Source organism: Aethalodelphis obliquidens, unplaced genomic scaffold (genome assembly GCF_003676395.1).
Source record: "Aethalodelphis obliquidens isolate GAN/ISIS:26980383/991018 unplaced genomic scaffold, ASM367639v1 scaffold1, whole genome shotgun sequence".
NCBI lineage: Eukaryota > Metazoa > Chordata > Mammalia > Artiodactyla > Delphinidae > Aethalodelphis > Aethalodelphis obliquidens.
Window position 1 is genome coordinate 83,557,265 of NW_020837945.1, and position 24,350 is coordinate 83,581,614.

The following is a 24,350-nucleotide window of genomic DNA, read 5'->3' on the forward strand; positions in this document are numbered from 1 at the left end:
GTCCTTTCCCTTTCAGTCTTAATTTCAACCAAAGTTTGGGAGGCATTTCATGACCAATTTGTCCCACAACACTAAGAATGCTCATTCTTAGATCAGGCGTGGAATTTTTGGATAGGCCACTCAATGCGCCATTACTGGACTAGGCCCTCCTAACAATAACCAGAATCCTCTGGACCCGCTGTCTTACTAGTCTGTTATGGTTCCCTCTTATTGCTTCTTCCCATATCTAGAGTTACACTAGTATAAACATTGATCTTATAGAACTATATATTTGGTCAGTCGTTTCAAGTCACCTAGTCACACATTTGGTCATGCAAGAAACAATCTTATAAAATAGGCAGAATACAAGTAATATAGCTAGTAATATTAATAAGGTCATTAATAAATATTTAAGCTAAGAACTTCCATTAGGTGCAGCCCAGTATCTCTGCAGGTGGTCTTGACTAGTCTGTTCTGCACCAATTGCTATCTTTAAGGGAAATGATATATTGGCATTTTACATAAAGTTCACCAAAGATGTCTGCACGGACAAGGTGAGTGGTGGGTCATCATGACCTCTTACGGGATTGAGAAAGGAATGTTATCTTCTAAGGAGTTATATGGCTGGCACCAGAAGAAGAAAAATTGATCTTTATGGTTGAGCAGGTATTTCTGCTATTGGAGAGGTCTGGTTAATGCGTAATGCACACTAGAAGGGAGGGAGGAGGCCAAAGGGCAGAGAAAAATTTTATGTTTAAATTTTTCTTGTCTTGCCTTACAATATGATTTTTATTTCATCAGCATGTAGCACAGTGCCCAGTAGGTAGAAGGTGCTCAATAAATGGTAGTATTAATCCTCACAACAGTCCTCTAGGAGCAGATATTATTAATTATTATCCATTCCCATTTTACAGAGGGAGAACCTGAAGGTGGAGGGGCTGGTTAGTGGCAGAGCTGGGATGCAAGTCCAGTTTCTTTCATTCTGCTTCCATAGTACCTGAATGAATGAATACACTGAGAGAGGAAGGCAGGAATGTTTAGCCAGAGCCTCCAGGGCTTTTTCTTAAACAAAAATAAAATTGTGTATCCATCGTATTGCTAAAATGTCTAAGATCCTACCACTTTGATTCCTTTGTTAAGATATTTTTTCCTCTAAGAGCTTTAGAAAGAAATGTATGTGCAGAAACTTTTGGAAGAATGCCATGTCGAATGAGCATTAGTCATAACTAGTCTTCTCATCTCATCACATTAGACCATATTTTGTTGTTTTACCAAAGACACTGCTTCTGACTTGACTGAATGCCGGGCTGGGAGTGGTCCTAGAATGAGAGGATAGGCATTAAGGCATGGGTCCCCAACCCCTGGGCTGTGGACCAGGACCGGTCCGAGGCCTGTTAGGAACTGGGCCGCAGAGCAGGAGGTGAGCGGCAGGCAAGCAAGCAAAGCTTTATCTGCTGATCTCCATCGCTCACCTTACCGCCCGAACCATCACCCACACACACAACACCCCCCCCACCCCCGCTCCACAAAACCGGTCCCTGGTGCCAAAAAGGTTGGGGACCGCTGCATTAAGGGGCCCACACTGAGCACTGGGGTAGGGCTTGGGGGTGCTGGAAGGAGAGGTAAAACAAGTGCTAAAGGTAGGGTTGGCTTGTTTCCCAGGGTGCTGATCCTAAAATCAACACAGCAGGAAATGTAGGCCAAAAGTTTACACCAGCTAGGCCTCAGTTTCAAATATACTTTGCATACATATAGATGATTATTTTTATTGAATGATAGGAGAAGCACTAGGGAACAACTTAAATAAAAAGTTTTTTTTTTTTCCCTGAACTGCATTTTCGTAAGCAATGGGAAAGGAACAAGAATGGTCTAAAGTCTTGGAACTTCATCTTGTGCTTGCTTCTCAGTTGAATTAGCAGCATCAAGAGAGTTTTTTAGAAATGCAGAATCTCTGGCCCCACCCCAGGCCTACTAAATCAGAATCTGCATTTTAAAGCACAGGTGATTTATCACTGTAATTTGAGAGCACTGCTCTGGGGCAGTATTGATTAAAATGCAGGTGGGGTCACTTTGAAACCTAGTGCTAAAATTTGAGAGCCTTAACAGAGGGAGGGATTAGGTATTTTCACAGAGTTTCTTAATTTCTTGCAGGGCTTTGATTGCTTTTTATTCAATATGCCCCAGGCGGCAGAGCTGGTTTGCCTCTCCTGGAGTTATGAAGGACTGCAGGAGAATGTCATCTCCAGCTATTGTTGCTAAGGAAACCCTTTGCATAAAAACTTCCACCTTGGTGCCGTGCTTGTCTCACGCAAGGGCACATGTGAGATGTCAACAGAAGTTAATAAGCTTAAACATTTTTTTTGTAATAGAAAGAAAAGGGATTTGGATAAGCATTCAAAAACGGAAATCCTTATGCCTAATAATATCACTTCTCAAAGCAATTTTAAACAGGTATTTGCAGAGCCTGGGCCAAGAGTACAAATAGAGGCCCATATGTGGCATTTAAATAAAAAGTACTGTTCTTTTAACTTGATAAACACACCCCCATAAGAACAAGATTTAAAGTATATAAAGGTATGGTTTTTATATGACTAAAAATCAGAAAATAGCAAAGATGAATACATTGAATTTTTGCATGCATCTGAGTGTTGTGTTGATGGGCCACTGAAATTTGGATGAGTAATAAAAGATATCCGTAACCCATAAGGCATTAGTTAACCCATAAAATTTGTTTTCTAATCATGTCAGCAAATGCACTATGTTGTTATAATTGAGATTTTCACATAATTTGAGCTCCATTGAGAGCAGTGATCTAAAGTAAATGTGATCTAAGTAAAATGTAATTGTGTTCAAGGAGTTCAAAATTTGAATATATTTGCATCATGAATTGGAAGAAAAAAAGTGAGAATGTTGATGCTCAGTAGTACTGGACATATTTCATTATATAAGAATCTACATGGGGAGGGTGGCAGGGAGGCTCAAGAGGGAGGGGGTATAGGTATACATATAGCTGATTCACTTTGTTGTGCAGCAGAAACTAACACAACATTGTAAAGTAATTATAATCCAATAAAGATGTAAAAAATAAATTAAAAAAAAGAATCTACATCATTCATGCCATGTGAGAGGAAGAATTTGACAAGTTAATTGCTTTGTTTTTCTCTTACTTAAGCACTTCCGCTGCTCAAATCCTCCCAGCACTCTGAAGCAGCGTCTGTCCCTGATACCAGCAGTGGCACAGCCCACAAGCCATCATAGCATTTGGATGCAGTGCGCCTTTTCTTTTGAGGATATAGACCAAGAGATGTGGAGAAGTCTTTCCCTGGAGCCCCAATAGTGTTAAGAGAGTAGCTGTTCAGGGTACAGTGTGTTCTCCCAGCCCTGAGTTCTGGGTCATGAGGACAGAGGCACCCGTGTGGTCTTTAACACATATGTTTATCGGAGGGAGGGTTACAGGGCCTGGGCAGGGGTCACAAGGAAACTTCCTGGGGTGATGGAAATGTTTCGTATCTTGATCTGTTTAGTGGTTACATTAGTTATGTGTTTGTCAAAATTCATCAACGTGTACATTTAATATTTGTGCATTGTACTGCATGTAAATTATACTTCAATAAAGTCCTATTAGCATAAAAAATAAACACTACCAGAGCATACTTTTCTCTATGTAAACTAAAGGGAGTAACCAAATAGGATTCCATCACTCTAAAACAACTATTTCTTTTCTTTTTTTTTTTTTTTTTTTGCTATATGCGGGCCTCTCACCGCTGTGGCCTCCCCCGTGTGGAGCACAGGCTCTGGACGCGCAGGCTCAGTGGCCATGGCTCACGGGCCCAGCTGCTCCGTGGCATGTGGGATCTTCCCATACCGGGGCACGAACCCGCGTCCCTTGCATCGGCAGGCGGACTCTCAACCACTGCGCCATCAGGGAAGCCCTAAAACAACTATTTCTTGTATTCCTTTCTCATATGCCTGTACCCATGTGCACACACACTCCACCTGCTTTCCTCTTTCTTTCTGAACCTGGCTTCAATCTCACCATACATGTGATTTTTATGTTCTTGAAATTACATCTTAAATCTTTTTCTGTGACATGGTATTCATAATTATACCATGATTGCTTCCATTTTTTCACTCTTATAAATAATATTCCAGTCCACATTTTTATGTATAAAGTTTTTATTTTGTTATTTTCTCAGGATACATTTCCAGATATAGGACGAATGGGTAAAAGGTTATGAAGATTTTGATGACTATGTATTGAAGCTCTGTATTGTAATGGTTACCATGTTGGGCTTTGGAGTTTAGAATGAGCTGGGTTCAAATTCTGGTTCTGCTTGACCTTGGACCAGCTATTGCAAATCTAGTTCCATATTGCTGTTAGAGTTGTTTTGAGGATTAAATAAGATGATGTATATAGGGGGTTTAGTATGTAATCTACACAATAATCACTGGGTAAAATATTGTGAAACTACTTTCTGAAAGGACACTACCAGCTTTACTCCCCAAGGCTATGCAGAAGTACTAGTTTTCGAACAGAACCCCAGCATTGTGTATTATTTTATGGATGAAATGAGAAATTCTATTGCTGTTTTAATTACATTATTTGACTACTAGGAAGTTGGACTTTTTTTTTAAAGACAAGATTATATATTTATTTATATTTATTTTTGGCTGCATTGTGTGTCCATTGCTGCACGCGGGCTTCCTCTAGTTGCGGTGAGTGGGGGCCACTCTTTGCTGCGGTGCACGGACTTCTCATCGTGATGGCCTCTCTTGTGGAGCTCAGGCTCTAGGCACACGGGCTCAGTAGTTGTGGCTCCTGGGCCCTAGAGCGCAGGCTCAGTAGTTGTGGTTCACGGGCTTAGTTGCTCTGCGGCATGTGGGATCCTCCCGGACCAGGGATCGAACCCGTGTCCCCTTGCACCGGCAGGCAGACTCCTATCCACTGCACCACCAGGGAAGCCCAGTTGGACATTCTTTAGTGTTCTTGGTTTTTAAAATCTTCTAAATTTCTCCTTAAAAAATTCTTCCATCTGCTTTTCAAGTGCCTCTTACTAAATGTTAATTTATGGACAAACTTCAATACTAAGTCTTCTGGTTCAGGTTAAGCATCCCTGTAGCACAGGAGGCAGTAGAAGAAGTAAAATGGGTTTGTGTTCTTTCTAACCTGTCCAGTAAGAAAGAGAAGTGAAACACAGCATGACCCCAGGGTGCTTTTTGAACCACCCCAGCAACTGATTCCTCAGAGCCTCTGGTCCACACGTGTTTTCTCAGCAGTCACATCTGTTCTAGTTGTGGGAGTGGGAGGGCAGGCTGGGCTGGAGGAGGTTCATTTTAGTGCTAGGGTGCCTTCCTTTACATTGTCTAACTAATTAAACAAGTTATCTGTAAAATGTCTTCTTAGGGCTGGCTCACAGCTGGTGCTCTCATTAGTGTCACGAGCAGTGGCTGAGTGGAGATCCTGGTCCCATTCCTAGTTCAGCTAACAACCGACCCTTCCATCCTTTCTGCCCACCAGATTCCCTGGGCAAAGTATTCAATAGTAATGCAGCAGGATCTGTCAAACTTGGGTCTGCCTTCCCTCTTGGGTCAGATCATACTTTTACGCCTTAACTTATTAATTAAGTAGTTTGTTTATTTATTTGTTTAGTATTTTGGTTCCTTTTCCCTCAGACCATACTTGAGTCTTTTAAATCCCAGTGTGACTGAAATTTCAGAACAGCAAAAGCAGAGGCTAAGGGTTTCACTGCCGTATATTCCTTACTAGTTGCAACAGTTAGACTACATCAGCTTTTATCAGCCAGTTTCCTGCCCTCTGCCCTGAGGAGGAGGATGCAATTAGTAGGAAGGGTCCTGCCCCAGAGCCCACATTTCTCTCAGATGGGGGTGTGGGGTTTGGGGGGTGGACAACACAGAGGTGTTTCTTGCTGCCTACAACTGAATTCCAATGGGATGTGCTGGGCTGTACTCCATCACCTAGGAGACCTTTGTGGATACTTCCTGCAGTTTTAGCACTGTGGGTCCAGGGTAACATATAATCACAGAGATAGAAAAGAGACAAGTTTTCCCCAGATCTATCTGTAACTTTGCTTAGGATAGAAATTGTGTTGAAATTCAAATGCTACTTCACTTTGCCTTGTGTGGGTTACAGAGAGACAAGTTTCTCCCTAATCTACATGCATCAAAAATAGCAAGCAGGAAGCAGGAAGCCTCCACACAGGACAGAGGGGCCTGCAGGGTGCAGCAGGTACCACCACCTCAGTGGGTCATCACTGGCCATGCCCAACTGTTCCTGGAGAAGGAAAAGCCATTTTACACGTGTGGATACTAAGGCTCAGCATGTTCTTGCTGTGGTTGGCCAGCTAGAATTTGGCAGAAACAGCTCTTGGCATGTAGGGCTGAGGCAGCTTCCTTCCCACTGCAGGAGGAGGTGTTCCTTTAGATCAGAGAGCTCCTACACTCCCTTCCCACCCCATCTCTACAGGAGTGGGTAGCAGGGCCTGCCAGCAGCAAGGGCTGGTCTGTGTGTTTCCTCTGGTACAGAGCATAACTGAGGCTGAACTGCGCATGGCCCACAGGTGTCAGGCATCACTAAAAGCTGGGTGTGTCTGAGGTCATCTCCATGCACTGGGTCAGTACCGAGTCTGAGAAACCCTCATGCTCTGTTGCAGCTGGCCAGGTTGGGTCATGAGTTTCCTTCACTGGGAAGTCTTCAAGGATAACCATGTCACTCCCTGGCTGGGGGCCAGGCTGTCTCAGCAAAATCTGGGCCAAAGGCAAACCAGCTCATTTCTATTCTTGGAAAAACAAATCGTAGATTTTAGTCCTGTTCCTTTGGTAACCACAGGAGGCAGGTGAAAATGTCTCTGTTGGAAGACTGGACAATCCTCCACAGATTCCCAAGATGAGAGACACTAGTCAACGTCTCGGGTGGTAGAAGCCAATGCTCCTCAAGGCCAAGGGTCTAGAAACTCCATCACGTTTGCCCTCTTAGAGTCAAGTGATCCAGGGCTGACCCAGGCTCCACACTTAAATTATTGTGTGACCACAGGCAAGGTCACAATCTCTCCGTTTCTTCATTTAAAAAATAAGATGGGACTGGGGGGTGGGGGGATGGTTAGCTTAACTCACTTCTGTTGTTTCTTTCAGATCTTACCTCTTTAATTTAAAATGTTTACTTTAAAGCACATCTCAAATATTGAGGTACAATAACAATAAATTGCATCTTATGATATTGGTTTTTCTTTGGAGTCATTGTCCCTTAAATAGACTCCCTCAGGTATGGAAAAATAATAAACCAGCTGTATTTTTGAGTATGCCACTTTCCCAGACCACTGGGAGATTGTGTTCTGAAAAACTCTTCAGTTACGTAACTCCTGTTTCTGCTTAAGCTTTCTATTTTCTTGTCCATTTGTAATTTAAATTTTATTATGGAAAATTTGAAACATATGCGAAAGAATTTTATAATGAACTGCCAAGGGCCCATCAACCAGTTTCAACAATTATCCGCATTTTTGTCAATCTGGTTTCATCTCCCCCAACCCCCGCCCGCTATTTCCTGCTCCCTGTATGTTTTGGCAGAAGGGGATTCTGGAATATTTTTAAGCAGATCTCAGACTTCATATCTTTTTACTGTTAGGGACTTTACTTTGTGTATCTAACAGAGAAGGCCCTTCTTTTTTCGTAAAATATAACTACAGTGTCATCATTGTATACAGGCAGGTTGTAAGAGGCAACACCTGTAGCAGTGATACAGGGGTCTTTGAATTTGTAGTGAATTCACAGTGGAAAGTCCTTTCCTCCAGAAAAAGTGGTAGAATTCACTGAAAAGCGTCTTGGGGTTTGAGCGGCACTTGCCCCACCCCTTAGGAGACTTTCAGAAAGCAAATATAGGCAAGGTCTTTCCAGAGTGATGAATGTAACTAGCATTTACTTAGCACCTACTATGTATATCACCATATGCATCGTCTCCTGCAACCTTTACACCAAAGCTGAGAAGTGGAAACCAAGGCTCTGGGAGGAGCTTCCCAAATATTACTTTCTGATTGATCAATATTAGAATATCACATTAAGCTGGCTGCATGCCAAAACAATAGGTGATACCTGTTTTGCATCAGCGTACAAGGCTATTTGGTTTCTACCTTAATCTAACCTGATGTTTAACTGCTGTAGAAACAATAACTAGTTCATTTTTTGAGGTTCCCTGGCAAATAGTTAAATGAGGATAATAATGTTGTAGGCAGAGGGAGCATGAAAATTCCTTCCCCTTCCCAGACCAGGCTAAGAGATGCCACTCAGTCTTCTCCCCCCTCTCTTTAGTACCCTTTCCCCAAATGGATAGAATGCAAATCTTAGTGCTTATAAATCACTCGTTGTGGTTAGAGGACATTTGCAGGTTTGTGCTTGAACTTTAGCTTTGGGAACCTGTAACCTTTTATTCAGTAAGGAGCATCTTTATTTAGCAAAATGGAGTGTGCTTCGTTAAACATGTTTGGCAGTGGGAAGAGTCTCCTTGAAGTACTCTGGAAGGGGAAAAAAAAGAATGGAGGTGAGTAAGAGAAAGACAAAAAGGAAGAAAGTGAGGGAAGGAATAAAAACAAAAGAACCTTCATAAGTCCCAGATTGATTTTCTGACCCAGTTTGAGACGAACTCTGGTAACTTACATTGTTTGTGTTTAAAATGTCCTTCTGCAGACCCAAAGGAATGGGTAGATCTCTAAGCACTTCCCTTGGTAATGAGACCATCCTAGCAGGTTTACCGTGAAGCTACTGAAGCTTAAGCTTCAGGGCCTCTTCCTTGCACTGACCCCTCCCAGAACCTTGGGAGAGGCACTAGAAATGTCCCGTGCTCGTGTGTATAAGTGTCAAACCACACAAAACCCAGATCCATCCCTGCTTCAGGAATTGAGTTCTCAAGAGAATAATGTGCCCATAACCGTATCTTGGTAAATTCCAGACTTCCCTAGTAGTGGAACTTCCCTTTCTTCCTTTAAATTCTCTTTATAATTTGCAAGGATTTAACCTAATTTGTGTTTCATTTGTGCAGATGAAATTATGCAGCAGGAAATCAGGCCCTTGGTGGCAGTGGATATAATTGAACAACTTCACAGACAATTTGCCATTCTTTCAGGTAAGGGGCAAATTCATTTGCATTTCTAGATTTTGTTGGGCGGTCTTGCTGTGAGGGCCCAGCCTCTTGAACTTGATTAACATTATGCTCAAGTCTCAGTCATCCCTTAAGCCTCACCCAGGACTAGAATGAACTGAGGAATATTGAGCGGGAGGAGGGTGGCATCTCATAGATGTTACTTCTTTTGCTGTTGGGTGAAATTTGATCTTTCCCAGGGGAGTACATTTCTTTGAGGTTGTAAAGAACAGAGCTGAAAAGATTTTGAGGAAGGAAAAAGAAATAACTCCTGGGCTTCCCCGGTGGCGCAGTGGTTGAGAGTCCGCCTGCCATTGCAGGGGACACGGGTTCGTGCCCCGGTCCGGGAAGATCCCACATGCCACGGAGCGGCTGGGCCCATGGGTCATGGCCGCTGAGCCTGCGCGTCCGGAGCCTGTGCTCCGCAGTGGGAGAGGCCACAATGGTGAGAGGCCCGCGTACCGCAAAAAAAAAAAGAAATAACTATTGACATTAGCTGTCACCATGATGTTCTTCCAATATTCTTGTTGGATGTTCTACCAAGATCCAACCTTAAGAGAGTCTTGGTTTTAAGGGCTCATGAATAGTGCTGAGGTTATTTGTTCTCTGAGAGATTTGTCTTTTACTCTTAGCTCTTATGGATCTAATTTTTTTTTAAAAAGCTCCGTAAAATACAGGGTTCTCATTTTTAAAATTTCTGCCTGCATTGCTAATGCTTAGAACAGAGGCCGAAACATAATACATGCTGAGGTTGAAATTATCCAAGTCCTCCTGCTTTGTCCTGTGGGGCTCCCCACGTCCCCAGTCTAGGCACCACTGTCTTGACCCTGGTGGGAGTGCCTAGCCAGCCTCCTGCAGGTGAAGTATCATAGCTTCCCACAGTGAACCTAGGATAGTGCACAACAAAAGGCAGCATGGGAAACTGTCTCTGGGTTTCTGGCAACTGCTGCTATGGCCCTATGTCACAGAAGGCCCAAGGCCAGCATGCATTAAGGTCTCGAATGGATAATGGGTTGGGTTGGGTGGATTCCTATAGTTTTACACCAAAACTCTAATGCCTCAACTCGGAACGTGATTCTGGCATATAAGATTGCACAATGACTCATCTGGGGGAGAAGTCCATTGACTGATTGATACATTTAAATATCCAAAGTTATCTCTTTGAGTAATATTGAGGCACTTCTTTCTATGCTTATTTCTTAGAGGCAGTATAGTGAAAATCATAAACTGGTGCCAGACAGCCCTAGATATGGGTTTAGATTCTGCTATTGACTAGCTGTACCACGTTGGGTAATTTACTTGTCTAAGCTTTACTCTCCTCACTTGTGTAATGAATGGGATCATCATAATTTTGAGGATTAAAGACATAATGTGTGAAAAGTGCTTAGTATTGCAACTGCCAGCTACATGTTTGCTCTTTTTTCCTGATATATTTCAATCCATAAAAATGTTTATTTTAATCCATAAAAATGTTATTTTATGAACCATCTAGGTTCATATTTCAACACAATTTGTTTTTTAAAGTATATAACTGAAAAATAATTTTCAGTATGACAGCGTTTTTATAAGGGACCAAAACCATACAGTGAATATAGTGTATAATGCCGCAATTAAGTCAGGAATAGAGGTAATTGTCACTGTTTAATGCAGAACATAGAACTGAAAACTCACACTGGACCAAGAGGACACCTCTGCTTTAGGAAAGGCAGTTTGTGGCAAAGACAGTCCTTTCATTCCTGAGCTTCTTTCGTCAGCTTGTTGCCTCAAGTTTGACCTTCTTATGAGAGAGAAGCATGGATTAGCTGTGATAGCATTTGCAACACTACAAGTCAGGAATATTATCAGCAGCCATGGGGTTCTCCGAGTCAGCACTTTTTTGGAATCAGCAGTCCTGCTTTGCATCTTTAACTGTCCCTCTTCACCTGGCAGAGGCAGCAAATGTCAGCAGCAAGGCTATCATGGGGGCCTGTGTAGCTGTAGTTGTAAAACAGAAATCTCTGCAATTAGGTCTTTCCCCATGGCTGTGGCAGTCCAGCTGTGGCATCTGCTCTGAGTTACAGCCGTTTTCCTTGTCCTGATTCAGACAAGCAGGGTGAAGATGTTCCAGCTGCAGACTTTTCTATAGATTCCACTGAGATCTGGAGAGAGCCAGAGGCCCCATCAGCCAGGCATGCTGGGAAAGAGAGGATGGAGCCTTTTTCTCAGTGAAGCCCCAGGTGCCTGGTCTGCTGTGTTTTGTGAGTGTGCTCCCCTGGCTGGTGGAAGAACAGGGCTCATTGCATGATGCCTGACCCAGATTTGTGGCCAGATGGTTTGAAGCCTCTGGATGGCGAGGCCAGTGAGCAGGACCATCAGCAGGAATTAGATAGTGACCAGGGCTAGGGTATCTGGTGGCTCTGACCTTGGAAGACAACTTGCATGTTCCCAATGAACTTGGGATATTTCTAAGTTCATGGCTTAGCTAGGAAACAAGAGAATATAATCAGGTTAGTGTGATGAAAACACTCTAGGCTTTGGACTCAGACCATCTAGGTTCATATTTCAACACAATTAGTAGGTTGCTCTGAACAGGGTTTCTCATCTGTAAAGTGGGTTGTTTTAAGGATAGTGCTTAGCATAGTATCTGGCTACAGGAGAACTTAGCCTATAGGACATGTCTGTTTGTTTTTTAAAGTATATAAAAAGAGGTCTGGAGGTAGAAATTCTTGGTATTTGATGAGTGGCTCAACAACATTTAGGCTGGCATCTTTGTGATTCTCTTGATGTTTCTCTTGTTTTTAAAGTCTTGACCCCAAGATGGTTACTACAGCTCCAGACATCAAGTCTGTGTCCAAAGCAGGAAGAAGGAAAAGGAGCAGTGATGGTTTCTTCTGTTTCTTTTGCCAAGAGAGCAATAACTTTCCTAGAAGTTCTTGGTAGACTTCTGCTTATGTCTCATTCCAGAACTATGTGATGTAGCCATTCCTAGCAGCAAGGGAGTCTGAGAAGGCAAACGTTTAGTTTTTTAACCACCACAGTAGAAGGTGGTCAGGGAAGAGGGAGGTTGGGAATAAATTAACCATTTACCAGTGTCTGCCATAATGCCTTTCCTTTAATTATGAGGAATTATCCTTTTATTTTTCTTTTAATGGTTATTTTCCCTCTTGGAATTACTGCCTGAATTTCTCTCTCTTTCTGTCTCTCTCTCTGTCTCTGACTCCGTCTCTCTCAACACCTTTAATCCCTTTAGAAATAATTAATAATGAAGGCATGAAGTACTCTTAGGCTTGTGGAGTCCGACATCTGCCAGCATTTGCACAACAGTGGAGCCCAGGTTTTGTAGAGGTGGAGTTCCTGGGGGCACGTGGGAAGTTCTCACCTGAAACAATGGAGAATGTCAAACCAAGGAAGTGAGCAGAGTTAAAACCAGTATCTAAGTCAGAGATGACAGACTTGAGCTCACCTCCTCTCACGAAAACACCAAAATCACAGCTAACCAAAACACCAAAATCACAGCTAACCGCTGAACAACCATCAACAAAAAAGACTGGAACCTGCTAAGTGAGGGATGGAGCTAGTAACTTGGCACCTGTGAAATGAGAACCACTGCTAGAAGGTCTAGAGCAGTGCTGTTTAATAGAAATATAATGTGACCCACATATGTACTTTTTTCTTTTTTTTGCGGTACGCGGGCCTCTCACTGTTGTGGCCTCTCCCGTTGCGGAGCACAGGCTCTGGACGCGCAGACTCAGCGGCCATGGCTCACGGGCCCAGCCGCTCCGCGGCATGTGGGATCTTCCCGGACCAGGGCACGAACCCGTGTCGCCTGCAATGGCAGGCGGACTCTCAACCACTGCACCACCAGGGAAGCCCCCACATATGTACTTTTAAATTTTGTGGTAACCATATTAAGAAGGCAAAAAGGAACACAGGAAATTAATTTTATTTATTTATTTATTTAATTTGTTTGAGCATTAAACATTTATTTAATGTTTTCAAAATTATTTAATTACATTAGGAAAGAATAAGTAGGATAAAGAGGCAGATGTGGGATTATAGAATGCATCATTATATGCACATATAATGAAAAATTACTGGACATATAACATATACCCAATATTAGCAGAAGTTATCTATGGCCAGTTTATATTGTTCCTTACTCATTTCCATATTTAGTTTTTCTTCACAATAATAATTTTAATCCCTTTTAAAATAATAGCAGGAGGAAGCATTCTCTGAAGGCTTACACACTTCAATAATGTGTTTTTTAGATTAGGCTGATGTCAGTTACAACAAATTCCCAGCCCCCTGACTCATGATTCTTTTATTTATTTATCTTTTTTAGGAAAACAATTTTAATAATTTTATTTAACCTGGTATAGCTAAAATATTGTTCCAACATATGATCAGTATTCAAAATTATTAATGAGGTATTTTACTTTTTTGTACTAAGTCTTAGAAATCTGTTGATAGTTTGTATTTCCCACTTACAGCACACCTCAGTTTGGACTGGTCACATGTCAAGGGCTCAGCAGCCCCATGTGTCTAGTGGCTATTGTATTGGGCAGTGCAGGCTACAGAAATGATTCTCAGTCACACTGGACCAAATGCCTCTTCTTTAAAAATTTTTAAAATAAATTCATTTATTTATTTTTGGCTGCATTGGGTCTTCGTTGCTGTGTGGGCTTTCTCTAGTTGCGACCGGGGGGGCTACTCTTTCTTGCGGTGCGCAGGCTTCTCATTGCGGTAGCTTCTTTTGTTGCGGAGCATGGACTCTAGGCGCGCGCGGGCCTCAGTAGTTGTGGCACGTGGGCTTCAATAGTTGTGGCTCATGGGCTCTAGAGCGCAGGCTCAGTAGTTGTGGCACACGGGCTTAGTTGCTCCGCAGCATGTGGTATCTTCCTGGACCAGGGATCGAACCTGTGTCCCCTGCATTGGCAGGCGGATTCTTAACCACTGCGCCACCAGGGAAGTCCCAAATGCCTCTTTTTTTATAACAAATAATTTGTATTGCCCCTCATCATCCTGAAATGAAATGTATAGATACTGTAGTAATCTGCATTAGTTAGGGTGGGATAAAGAGCTATAACAACTCCGAAGTGTATGTATAGTGGCTCAAATGAACACAGTAGAAATTTAGTTCTTACTCTTGAAAACAGTCCAGCATGTATGTTCAGCATGTATGTATGTTCAGCATGTATGTATGGTCAGCAGACAACTTTTCTTCACGTTCATAAATGAAGCCTCCTTTCACTTCGTGACTCTTACTGATATTATCCATTTTGTGTCTTTCTTATTAGCTGCATCCAGGAAGCAGACAGGGAAAGACAGCATACCACTTCTTAAAAGCCTCGGCTCAGTAAGAGTACGCACCACATTCCATTGACTTGAACCCAGCTCAGTCATGTGGATACACTTAACTGAAAAGGAAGCTGGGAAATGTAGTTTAGCTGTGTGCCCAGAGGGTGAACAGCCACCCCCTACTTATTTATGCATATACTTAAAAAAAATTAAATGTAAAGGAGAGTTGTAATGTGAAGGAGAAAGAAAAGGAAACAATAGTAAAATAATATGTATTTCAATATGTATTTCCAGCTATTCTAGAAAAAATAATGAAGTAGTCAGGTGCTTGCCCCTGTACATGGAGTCACCATGAATGTAGCAGGTACAAATGCTGGGATGTGGTATGGGTGACCAGACATCCTGAGTGGGCTTACTGTAGTAGTTTTCTAAAATAGTAAACAGTTGTTGACAAAGTTCTGAACAAGGTGGTAAAGTATTATCTTCTGTCAATTTATAGGGTTGTTGCAATTTCTGGAAAATTCAGTATATTTTGAAACACTTTAAAAATATTTTATGATTTGTGACAGCATGGGTGGACCTTGAGGGCATTATGCTATGGGAAATGTCAGACAGAGAAAGACAAATACTTTATGATCTTACCTAGATGTGGAACCTAAAAACTGAGCTCATAGGAGCAGAGAACAGGTTGCTGGTTATCAAAGGTGGGTGTGGAGTGGGGAAAATGGGTAAAGGTGGTTAAAAGGTACAAACTTCCAGATATAAAATAAATAAGTTCTGGGGATATAATGTATAGCATGGTGACTGTAGTTAATAATACTGTATATTTGAAAATTGCCAAGAGAGTAGATCTTAAAAGTTTTCACCACAAGAAAAAAAATTGTAACTATGTGAGGTGATGGATGTTAATAACTAAAATCAATTTTGTACACCTTAGACCAATACAATGTTGTATGTCAATTATATCTCAATAAAACTGGAAAAATATTTTTAAACACTTTATGATTGTATGTAAAACAAAGAGTCTAGGATCAGATATATAAATGTATTTTTTAACATACTGAATTTCTGGTAAGACATTTGGAAATCAAACAAGATGTGAGACAATTCTTTATTACATAGGTCAGATTATTTAGTATCCCAGGCCCTGAGATTTCCCAGGTGCCTCCCAGTGGGTGGTGCTCCCATTTTCCCAGCTAAAGTCAGTTCTTTTGGGGAAGAGAAAGGGAAAATAGACGCTGGGAGGCAAATAGCAGTAACCACTTCACTCTCTCTCCCACTGTTGCTCTTCACCATCTTCCTATAGGATTTCCCAATGTTCCAAATTCTCCTCTAAATGATGCAAGTCTTTATGCCAGCCAACACCCAGATCCTTATGGGAATGGTTTTATGTACCCCAAGCACTTGCTAGTGTTTTCTGCAGTAAAGCTAGCATTTAATGTATAGGTAGAAATAATACCAGGAGGAGTGATGTTTATTTTATTAAGTCACCACTGTACAATACTTAGTTCCAAGGGGTCTGGTTTTCTTTACCTTCCTTGAATAGGGCTTCTTTGCACAATCTTTCTTCCTTTTGCATTTCCACGTTTCCTCGCAAGGTGGCGCTGAATGCCTCGTTGTGGATGGAGGCTCAGCTGAAACCTCATTAACCTGCACCCTGCACTGATGCATCTTTCATTAGATACGTGGAATACGTGCGGTCATTTGTAGTTAACTTCACTTGGGAGCCGTGTTCCACTGAAAGTAGCCTCCCTCCACGGGCATAGCCTGGAAGGTGCTCCCAGCACTTCAGCTCATGTCCCTCTGCCTAGTGCACAAGCGCTCCAACTTTCTTAGTCCTCTGTGCCTTAGCAGCTCAGTCATTTTTTCACGGCCCTTTTTGGCCAAAAGCAATACCTAACAGTCAAAACAACTTAAGTCTATATGTCCTGACAACTTAGTAGCTGTTTGAAAAAATAAATACACACAGTTGAAAGAAAAAGTAATATTTAACTTTTATTCTTAGAGAACCACAATTATCTCAAACCTTGGAATCAGTCTAGACACCACCACCTGCATTTCCTGTTCCACCTTGATTTTCATACTGCACTGGCTGTTTTTTTTAATTAAAATTTTTTAAAATTTATTTTTATTTTTTATTTATTTATTTTTGGCTGCATTGGGTCTTCGTTGCTGTGCGTGGGCCTTCTCTAGTTGTGGCGAGCGGGGGCTACTCTTTGTTGCCGTGCGCAGGCTTCTCATTGCGGTGGCTTCTCTTGTTGTGGAGCATGGGCTCTAGGCGCTCAGGCTTCAGTAGTTGTAGCACGCGGGCTCAGTAGTTGTGGCTCACGGGCTTTAGAGCGCAGGCTCAGTAGTTGTGGCGGATAGGCTTAGTTGCTCTGCAGCATGTGGGATCTACCCAGACCAGGGCTCGAACCCGTGTCCCCTGCATTGGCAGGCGGATTCTTAACCACTGTGCCACCAGGGAAGCCCTGCACTTGCTTTTTATCCCAGCAGCCACCAAACCCCCAACTTCCCAAAGATGCAATGCCATTCAAAAGAATACCGCACAGTTTAATATTGAAATTCCGAACTACCTCAAGCTAGTAGCAAGCAAGGCATCTGACAGATGCCAATTATTGCTGTTTTCCCCCCAAATTTAAAATATTCATGGTGGTTTTGTGAGTTCACTGTGGTTCCCTGTTTGGGAACCATGGGGCTGGAACATAATCATGTGGGTACATCTAGGGGCAAAGAGATTGAGAAATATAATCTGTTTAATTTAATCTGGTGGCCTCTGCTCCAATGACTTAAATATTTGAATATTAATTTTATACTTTTGTTCTCACAGGGATGTCTTATATTCCCTTGTAAGAGTTACTGAAGGGCAGCTGATTATTGCCTCCTTGCAAGAATAATAACCGTAATAATGGTTACCATTTATTGAGCACTTATATAATAATAAACACTCTGCTAAAGTGCTTTTCATATATGTTCTCACTTAATCCTCACAGTACCTTTTGAGGTAGGTACAGGTAATATGCCTATGACATAGATACATATGTATATATAAGGAAACTTGTATTTAAGTGTCTTGCTTAAAATCACATAGAGATTAAGTGGTAAAGCAGAATTTGAACAAGCCTGTCTGATTTTAGAGCCAACTCTCTCTCTCTCTGTTTTTTTTTGTTTTTTTTGTTTTTTGGTCATGCCGCGCTGCATGCAGGATCTTAGTTCCCTGACCAGGGAGTGAACCTTTGTCCCCTGCAGTGGAAGTGCAGAGTCCTAACCACTGGACTGCCAGGGAATTCCTTAGAGCCAGCTCTCTTAACCACCATGCTCTTTCACCTTTGATATTTACTAACTACAAAAATAAAGAGCAATATTATGTATTTGTGTTGGCATTATTTACTATTCTACCTATGCTAAAAATATTTAAATCAGTGTTATCTTTTATACAGTAACTATCTTCAAAGGATTCAAAAATTGAATTCTCACAACACCCCTGAGCAAGCATGAAGGAGAGAGACTTGTTCGAAATAGTTCAGTGTCAACCTTCCCGCATTCTGCTCTGAAATAATATAGACAGAAAAGGGGGTGGCCAGTGCACATCTCGATATTAATTGAAGTTCCTTACCTGCAGAGGTGTGATGTGAAACATTTTGCTAACATCTTGACCACCTGTTTTTGTTGCAGGAGGCCGAGGGAAAGATGGTGCCCCCATCATCACTTTTCCAGAGTTTGTGGGGTTTAAACACATCCCAGATGAGGACTTTCTGAATGTCATGACCTACCTCACCAGCGTCCCCAGGTGAGCTGAACACAGTGTGCTCTGCTGCCTTCCTTGTCGCTGGCTTTGTCCTGAATTTCCCATGTGGAAGGGCTGGGGTGAGATGGAATCTTCCCTGAGCAGAGCTCACACTGGCATGTAACTTAGCCAGTTTTGCTTATCCATCAGTCACAGACACGGGACGTGGAAAGAGACTAGAAAACAAAGTTACACGAGTATCGGTTTTGCTTATGGTGTGCACATACGCAGTACTTAATAAACATTGTTGAGTGAATGAAAAATTGATTGAATCGCTAATGCTGCTCTTGTTCCTTCAGGTTCATTGCTCTAGATTAAGGTGATTCTGGCTTCCTGGGGCCTGTCGTCTCAGACACCTGGCCGCTGCTCAGGGAGGTCAAGCCATGTTAGGAGTTATTTAATTTATCTCCCTCAAATAAGGAATTCAGGGGTAGATTTCATAGTTGTCATTGTCAGATGGAGAAACTAAGTCACAGAGCAAGGAAACTAAAAGTCCAGGAATAAAAACTGTGCCTAAAGCTGAGACCAAAACAGAGATGTTTTTGGGCATCTGCTACTTCCACCTCTCTGGCTCAGGTCTCACATATTTATGCCACTTAAGTCAATAAATAGCCAGATCTCCAAGGGATGGAATGTGGTACAGAGTTCATACTGGTGACAAACATTTTATAGACATAGGTGGAGCTGGGCGTGGGGTCCAAACCCAATTCTCCCAGAAAGCAGACTTGGCCAGGAAAGGCCCTACCCTCCATGGGTCTGTATTGCTTAGGATACCGTCTGTTACTTAACTATTTTGTGGTTAGGAGTCTACACAACAGCCAGAGGTGTGCTGTTTTGCTTGCTTTCCATCTGCCTTATATGATTTAGAGGTAAACACCTGCTCTGTGATTGAAAGGCCACCTGGAGTCTGATCCCACCTGCAGAGATTAGGAAGTTGATTAGTTTGCTTTAACCAAACCCACTCTTTTTTGGTTTTTGGTTTTTTTTTTTTTTTTTTTTTTACCCTTCTTCTTCTTCAGAGAAAGCTATGGATTTATTTTTAATGTACTTCTTCAAAATTCAGTACTTACATTTCACCATTTCCCCTGTTCTCTGCCTCTGATCCCGGAATATTGTATGTATTATGCAGACACGAGAGGATTTGGGCTTTGTTGGTTTGAGGGAAGGATGCTGTATATCTCTGGGTTCTGCTTACATGGTTCTGTCTACAGGAACGCCTTTGCCACCCTTCTAGGCCTGGCTAATTCCTGCACAATCATCAGCCCTTAGTCTGATCTCATTTCTTCAAGGAAACTTGCCCTGACCCCAGTTCTGCTCTCACAGACTCTTTATTTCCACAGAACCCAGAGTGTACCCCTTGTATAATGCCACAGTATATGGAAATTATTTCTGCGTCTTCCATTAGACTGTGAACTAGTGAAGAGTAGGGGCCAATGCTTTTTTCCCCCCTTATTTTCTTTTTTTTTTAATTCCTAGCCCAGCACATAGTAGGTTCTCAAGAAGTGATGTTGGTGGAATTTCCAGTTCTGATATAATTCATCTCAATCAAAGCGTATTTGTTATAGGGTGAGAAGCGGGATGCTGCCAGAGAGAGGGGAACCCCACTCCTCACTCCTGCCTTTTCCTCCCAGGGTTATAGGGAGTTGAACTTGGTCTCCCTCTTTGGCTCAATTGCCTACCAAAACATTGACCTGTCCTTCTGTGAGGAGCAGCAAGGAAGAGGGTGAGCAGGGAGGTGGGTAGTGGGTGGAAGTGCCTTCTCCCCATTCTCATTGTATTTGTTTTAAACTCACTGTCTAATTTTACTGAATCCCTGGATGCAGTCATGTGCTAAATGAAAAGTGTCATTTGCATCTTGTCCTTGCAGCCTTTTCGGAGTCACGCTAAGGACTGGACATTGAGTGCCATGTGACCCAGTGTAGAGAGAAGCATCGAGGGGTAGAAACCCTATCTCACAGGCAAAAAAGATAAGAAAAATCAAGAGGCTACTGTTTAGGCCTGTTTTCCCTTTTCTGCTCTATGCTTCTTGTATAATTTCTTGTGAACTAGGGAGTATTTTCCTTTCCTAGAGTGCAGTTTGTCTCTTGAGAAAGAGTAGTTGTCTGACCAGTTATTCCTCTTTCCTCTTCCTGGCATTTGCTCCTACTTGCTCACTGCCCCACCCTTTGTTACTTTCAACATAAAACAGAGACAACAGGTAAGAAGGTCTGAAAGGAGAATTTGACCTAAACTTTGCTTCCCAGTTTGCATTTCAGTTTCCAAAGAATGAAACCACTCCTATTCCTTTTATGATTCCTATTCATCACAATTTGCATCTTTCTAAATGTTACAGTGGTAACCAGGCACCAGAGCTTTTCCCAGATTGCACAATGTTTTATAGGCAGGTGGAATGACGTACAACAACAAGGAAGAATTGACACACTAGAAGAGGAGAATAGCAGGATACTCAGGGCAGGGAAAGGAAAGCTCGATGCCTGAAATGAATAAGGATCTCTCATTGTGGCTGGGTTGGGTGAGTGCCGTAAGGTTTCCCACGGTAGCTCATTTTTTATCAGATCTTTCCTGAGTGCCATCAGTGTGTAGGGAGCTAGGTTGGGTGCCATAAAGGACCAAAAAGACCATAAGACAATACCTTGGATCTCAAGAGATTCATCACAGGACTCTGTTGTCATGATATTTTGTGAAATATGCAAAGAAACTGCTATAGGAGCTCAGAAGAGAGAAAAGTCACTTCAGACAGGAAAAAACAAGGAAAGCTTCAAGAATGAAGTGGGCTTAAAGGATGGATAAGATTTCCACAGGTAGATCGGAGAGGGACATTTCAGAGAGAGAGAGAGAACGGGATGGTGTTTAAGAGCTTTGGACACAGGCCAAACTGGATTGAAATCCAGATTCTATGCTCCCCAGCTGTGTCTGGAGCAAATGACTTGGCTTCTATTTCCAACCCCCACTCCACTGCTGGATTTTGAAGTTTTAAATAGAGCTTGTTTGAGGGAATTACAGACTATCCAGGTTGCCCAGAGCAGAGTGAAAATCCTTTTCAGATAGTAGTGAGAAATGAGACCTGGATAGACAGTGGGGAACAGACTGGGCAAGGCGTTTTCCACCAAGTTAAGGAGTTTACGCACAGTGAGCAGGACCAGGCCGTTGGAGGTTCTGAGGAGGAAAATGGCAACCAGATGAATTTGGTGGTGGTGTGCAGGATGGATCACAGGTAGTGGGGGAAAGGGGGCAGGGAGACCAATTAAGGGCTTCTGTCCCGGGATAGGTGCAAAGTGAGGAGGGAGTGAGCTGCATGATGGCAGGAGGACTGGACAGAAGGGGATGGACAGGAAGGACAGGCACTGAGGACTGGTGGTTGTGAGGGAAGAGGGAGAGTGAGGAACTAATGATGATCCTCAGCTTTAGGAATTGTGTTCACAGTCAGATCTTTTTGCTTTTCCATGTCTGGGCACATGGAATTGAGGTCTCATTTGAAAGCTGTCTCCAGTGGCTACAGACTGTAGCTGAGTGGCTTGAAAAGGCATTAGTGAAATATTCTGAGCCACAGAGATGGCCAACTATTTTTAAATCACAGTTGTTTTCCAAAAAATCAATATTTGTATAACTAAGCATGCTTTTTTTTTTTGCGGTATGCGGGCCTCTCACTGTTGTGGCCTCTCTCGTTGCGGAGCAGAGGCTCCGGACGCGCAGGCTCAGCGGCCATGGCTCACGGGCCCAGCCACTCAGCGGCTCGTGGGATCTTCCCAGACGGGGGCACGAACCCGTGTCCCCTGCATCGGCAGGCGGACTCTCAACCACTGCGCCACCAGGGAAGCCCTAAGCATGCATTTTTATTACCCTATTCCTCTATTCAGTTTCTTTGTTTTACTCATAGTTCTGAGTTCATTACCTGAGAGGGATTGGAGAAAGTACTTTTATTAGATGGTAACAAGAACTATATTTCATAACTGAATTTTATGATTATTTACTATTTCTGAAGGTCTTTTTCTATAATGAATCTGTCCAGAGGCCTGTTTAAGTTTGAAGAATTCTTCCATGTCCCTTTTCCTCCCATAAAGCCTGATGAATATTCTTTGAGAAGAGTTGTACCTCTTTTACAATACACTGTCTGATAGAATGCTGTCGGGCATTTCTACTTTAGGAAGAGAGGGAAGGAGGACAGTGTTATTATTTGACCTGTGAATTATAATGACTTGCTCGTTTGTATTGAAAGACTGAATGGGATTATAGCAACCCAGCAGCTTTAGAAACCAGCCTCGCCAGAGAAGTGAGTTTGATCTGGGCCTTTTACTATTATGAAGACAGTGGAAAAGCCCCTGTTTTTAAGTGGTTTTGAATAGTATTAATAGGAAAGGTGCTGCTATGATTGAGTAGTTAGGAAAAGGTATGTTATTTCCTGGACTGGCTATGGAATTGCTCCCCCAAATCAGGAAAATGGAATCATTCATTTGACTTCTAAGGATAGAGGTTCAGAGTGGGGAGTCTTATTGGGCTGCTGTCTTGCCCAAGGTGGATGGATTTGCTTCACAGCTCTCAGGAAGGATACCTTCGGAGACCAGACCTTAGGCACCCAACTGAGGCTCAAAATTAGAGAGCACCCCATGGATTTATTATGAATAAATGGTGACAATGGCAAGTAAGTCTTATGTACCAGGAGAATTTGAATGGACTATATTAGAAGCCAGAAAAAAATTTAATATGCCAGATTGCTGGTCTTTGCTATGTAAGAGCCAGGGTGTCTGACATTGTTTCTCCCCAGTAGAATGACCTAGTGTGTATATAACAGCTTTTCTTTGTTCATTTGTTGAAGTGATTGTTTTAGAATACCCATGCTGTATCCTGCCTTTGTGCCATCTATCCTGTACAAAGAGGAGCTCACTTTCCCTTTTCTGATAATTCAGGTTTCTTTAGACATTCAAAACACAGCCTCTTGCTTGAATTTAACAGTGCTAATGATTGTAAATATCTGAAATTTGTTTTACTCAGTGGTATTATCAATTACAAACAAGATAATTGCTCTAGTTCTGTGAAAAATGCCATTGGTATTTTGATAGGGATTGTATTGAATCTGTAGATTGCCTTGGGTAGTATGGTCATTTTAACAATACTAATTCTTCTAATCCATGAACATGGTATATATTTCCATTTGTTTGTGTCATCTTCAATTTCTTTCATCAGTGTCATATCAATAGTTTTCTGAGTACAGGCATTTTACCTCCTTAGTTAGATTTATTCCTAGGTATTTTATTCTTTTTGATGCAATTGTAAATGGGATTGTTATCTTAAATTTCTATTTCTGATAGTTTGTATTAGTGTATAGAAATGCGACAGATTTCTGTATACTAATTTCGTATCCTGCAACTTTATTGAATTCATCGATGAGCCCTAGTAGTTTTCTGGTGGCATCTTTAGATTTTCTGTGTATAGTATCATGTCATCTGCAAACAGTGAGAGTTTTACTTTTTCCTTTCCAATTTTGATTCCTTTAATTTTTTTTTCTTGTTTGATTGCTGGGGCTAGGACTTCCAATATTATGTTGAATAAAAGTGGCAAGAGTGGGCATCCTTATCTTGTTCCTGATCTTAGAAGGAAATGCCTTCAGCTTTTTACCATTGAGTATGATGTTAGCTGTGGCTTTATTTATTTTTTTATATATTTTTTTTATTGAAGTGTAGTTGATTTACAATGTTGTGTTAGTTTCAGGTGTACAGCAAAGTGATTCAGTTATACATATATATATCTATTCTTTTTCAGATTCTTTTCCCTCATAGGTTATTACAAAATATTGAGTATAGTTCTCTGTGCTATACAGTAAGCCCTTGTTGGTTATCTATCTGTTTTGTATATAGTAGTGTGTACATGTTAATCCCAAACTCCTAATTTATCCCTCCCCCCCCCTTTCCCCTTTGGTAACCATAAGTTTGTTTTCTATGTCTGTGGATCTATTCCTGTTTCATGAACAAGTTCATTTGTATCATTTTTTTATATTCCACATATAAGTGATATCATATAATATTTGCCTTTCTCTGTCTGACTTACATCACTTAGTATGATAATCTCTAAATCCATCCATGTAGCTACAAATGGCATTATTTCATTCTTTTTCATGGCTGAGTAATATTCCATTATATATATATATATATATATATATATATA

At 41.8% G+C, this 24,350-nt stretch overlaps 1 protein-coding gene across 1 annotated transcript in view; it reads left to right on the top strand.

Moving 5' to 3' along the window:
* The window catches only part of MCF2L2 (MCF.2 cell line derived transforming sequence-like 2), a 217,629-nt gene that overhangs the window by 15,362 nt on the left and 177,917 nt on the right, over positions 1-24,350 (top strand). Inside the window, exons 2-3 of the mRNA XM_027122468.1 lie at positions 9,026-9,109; positions 18,080-18,194. Of these exons, the coding sequence (XP_026978269.1) occupies positions 9,026-9,109; positions 18,080-18,194 (199 nt within the window). The remainder of the gene's footprint in view (positions 1-9,025; positions 9,110-18,079; positions 18,195-24,350) is intronic.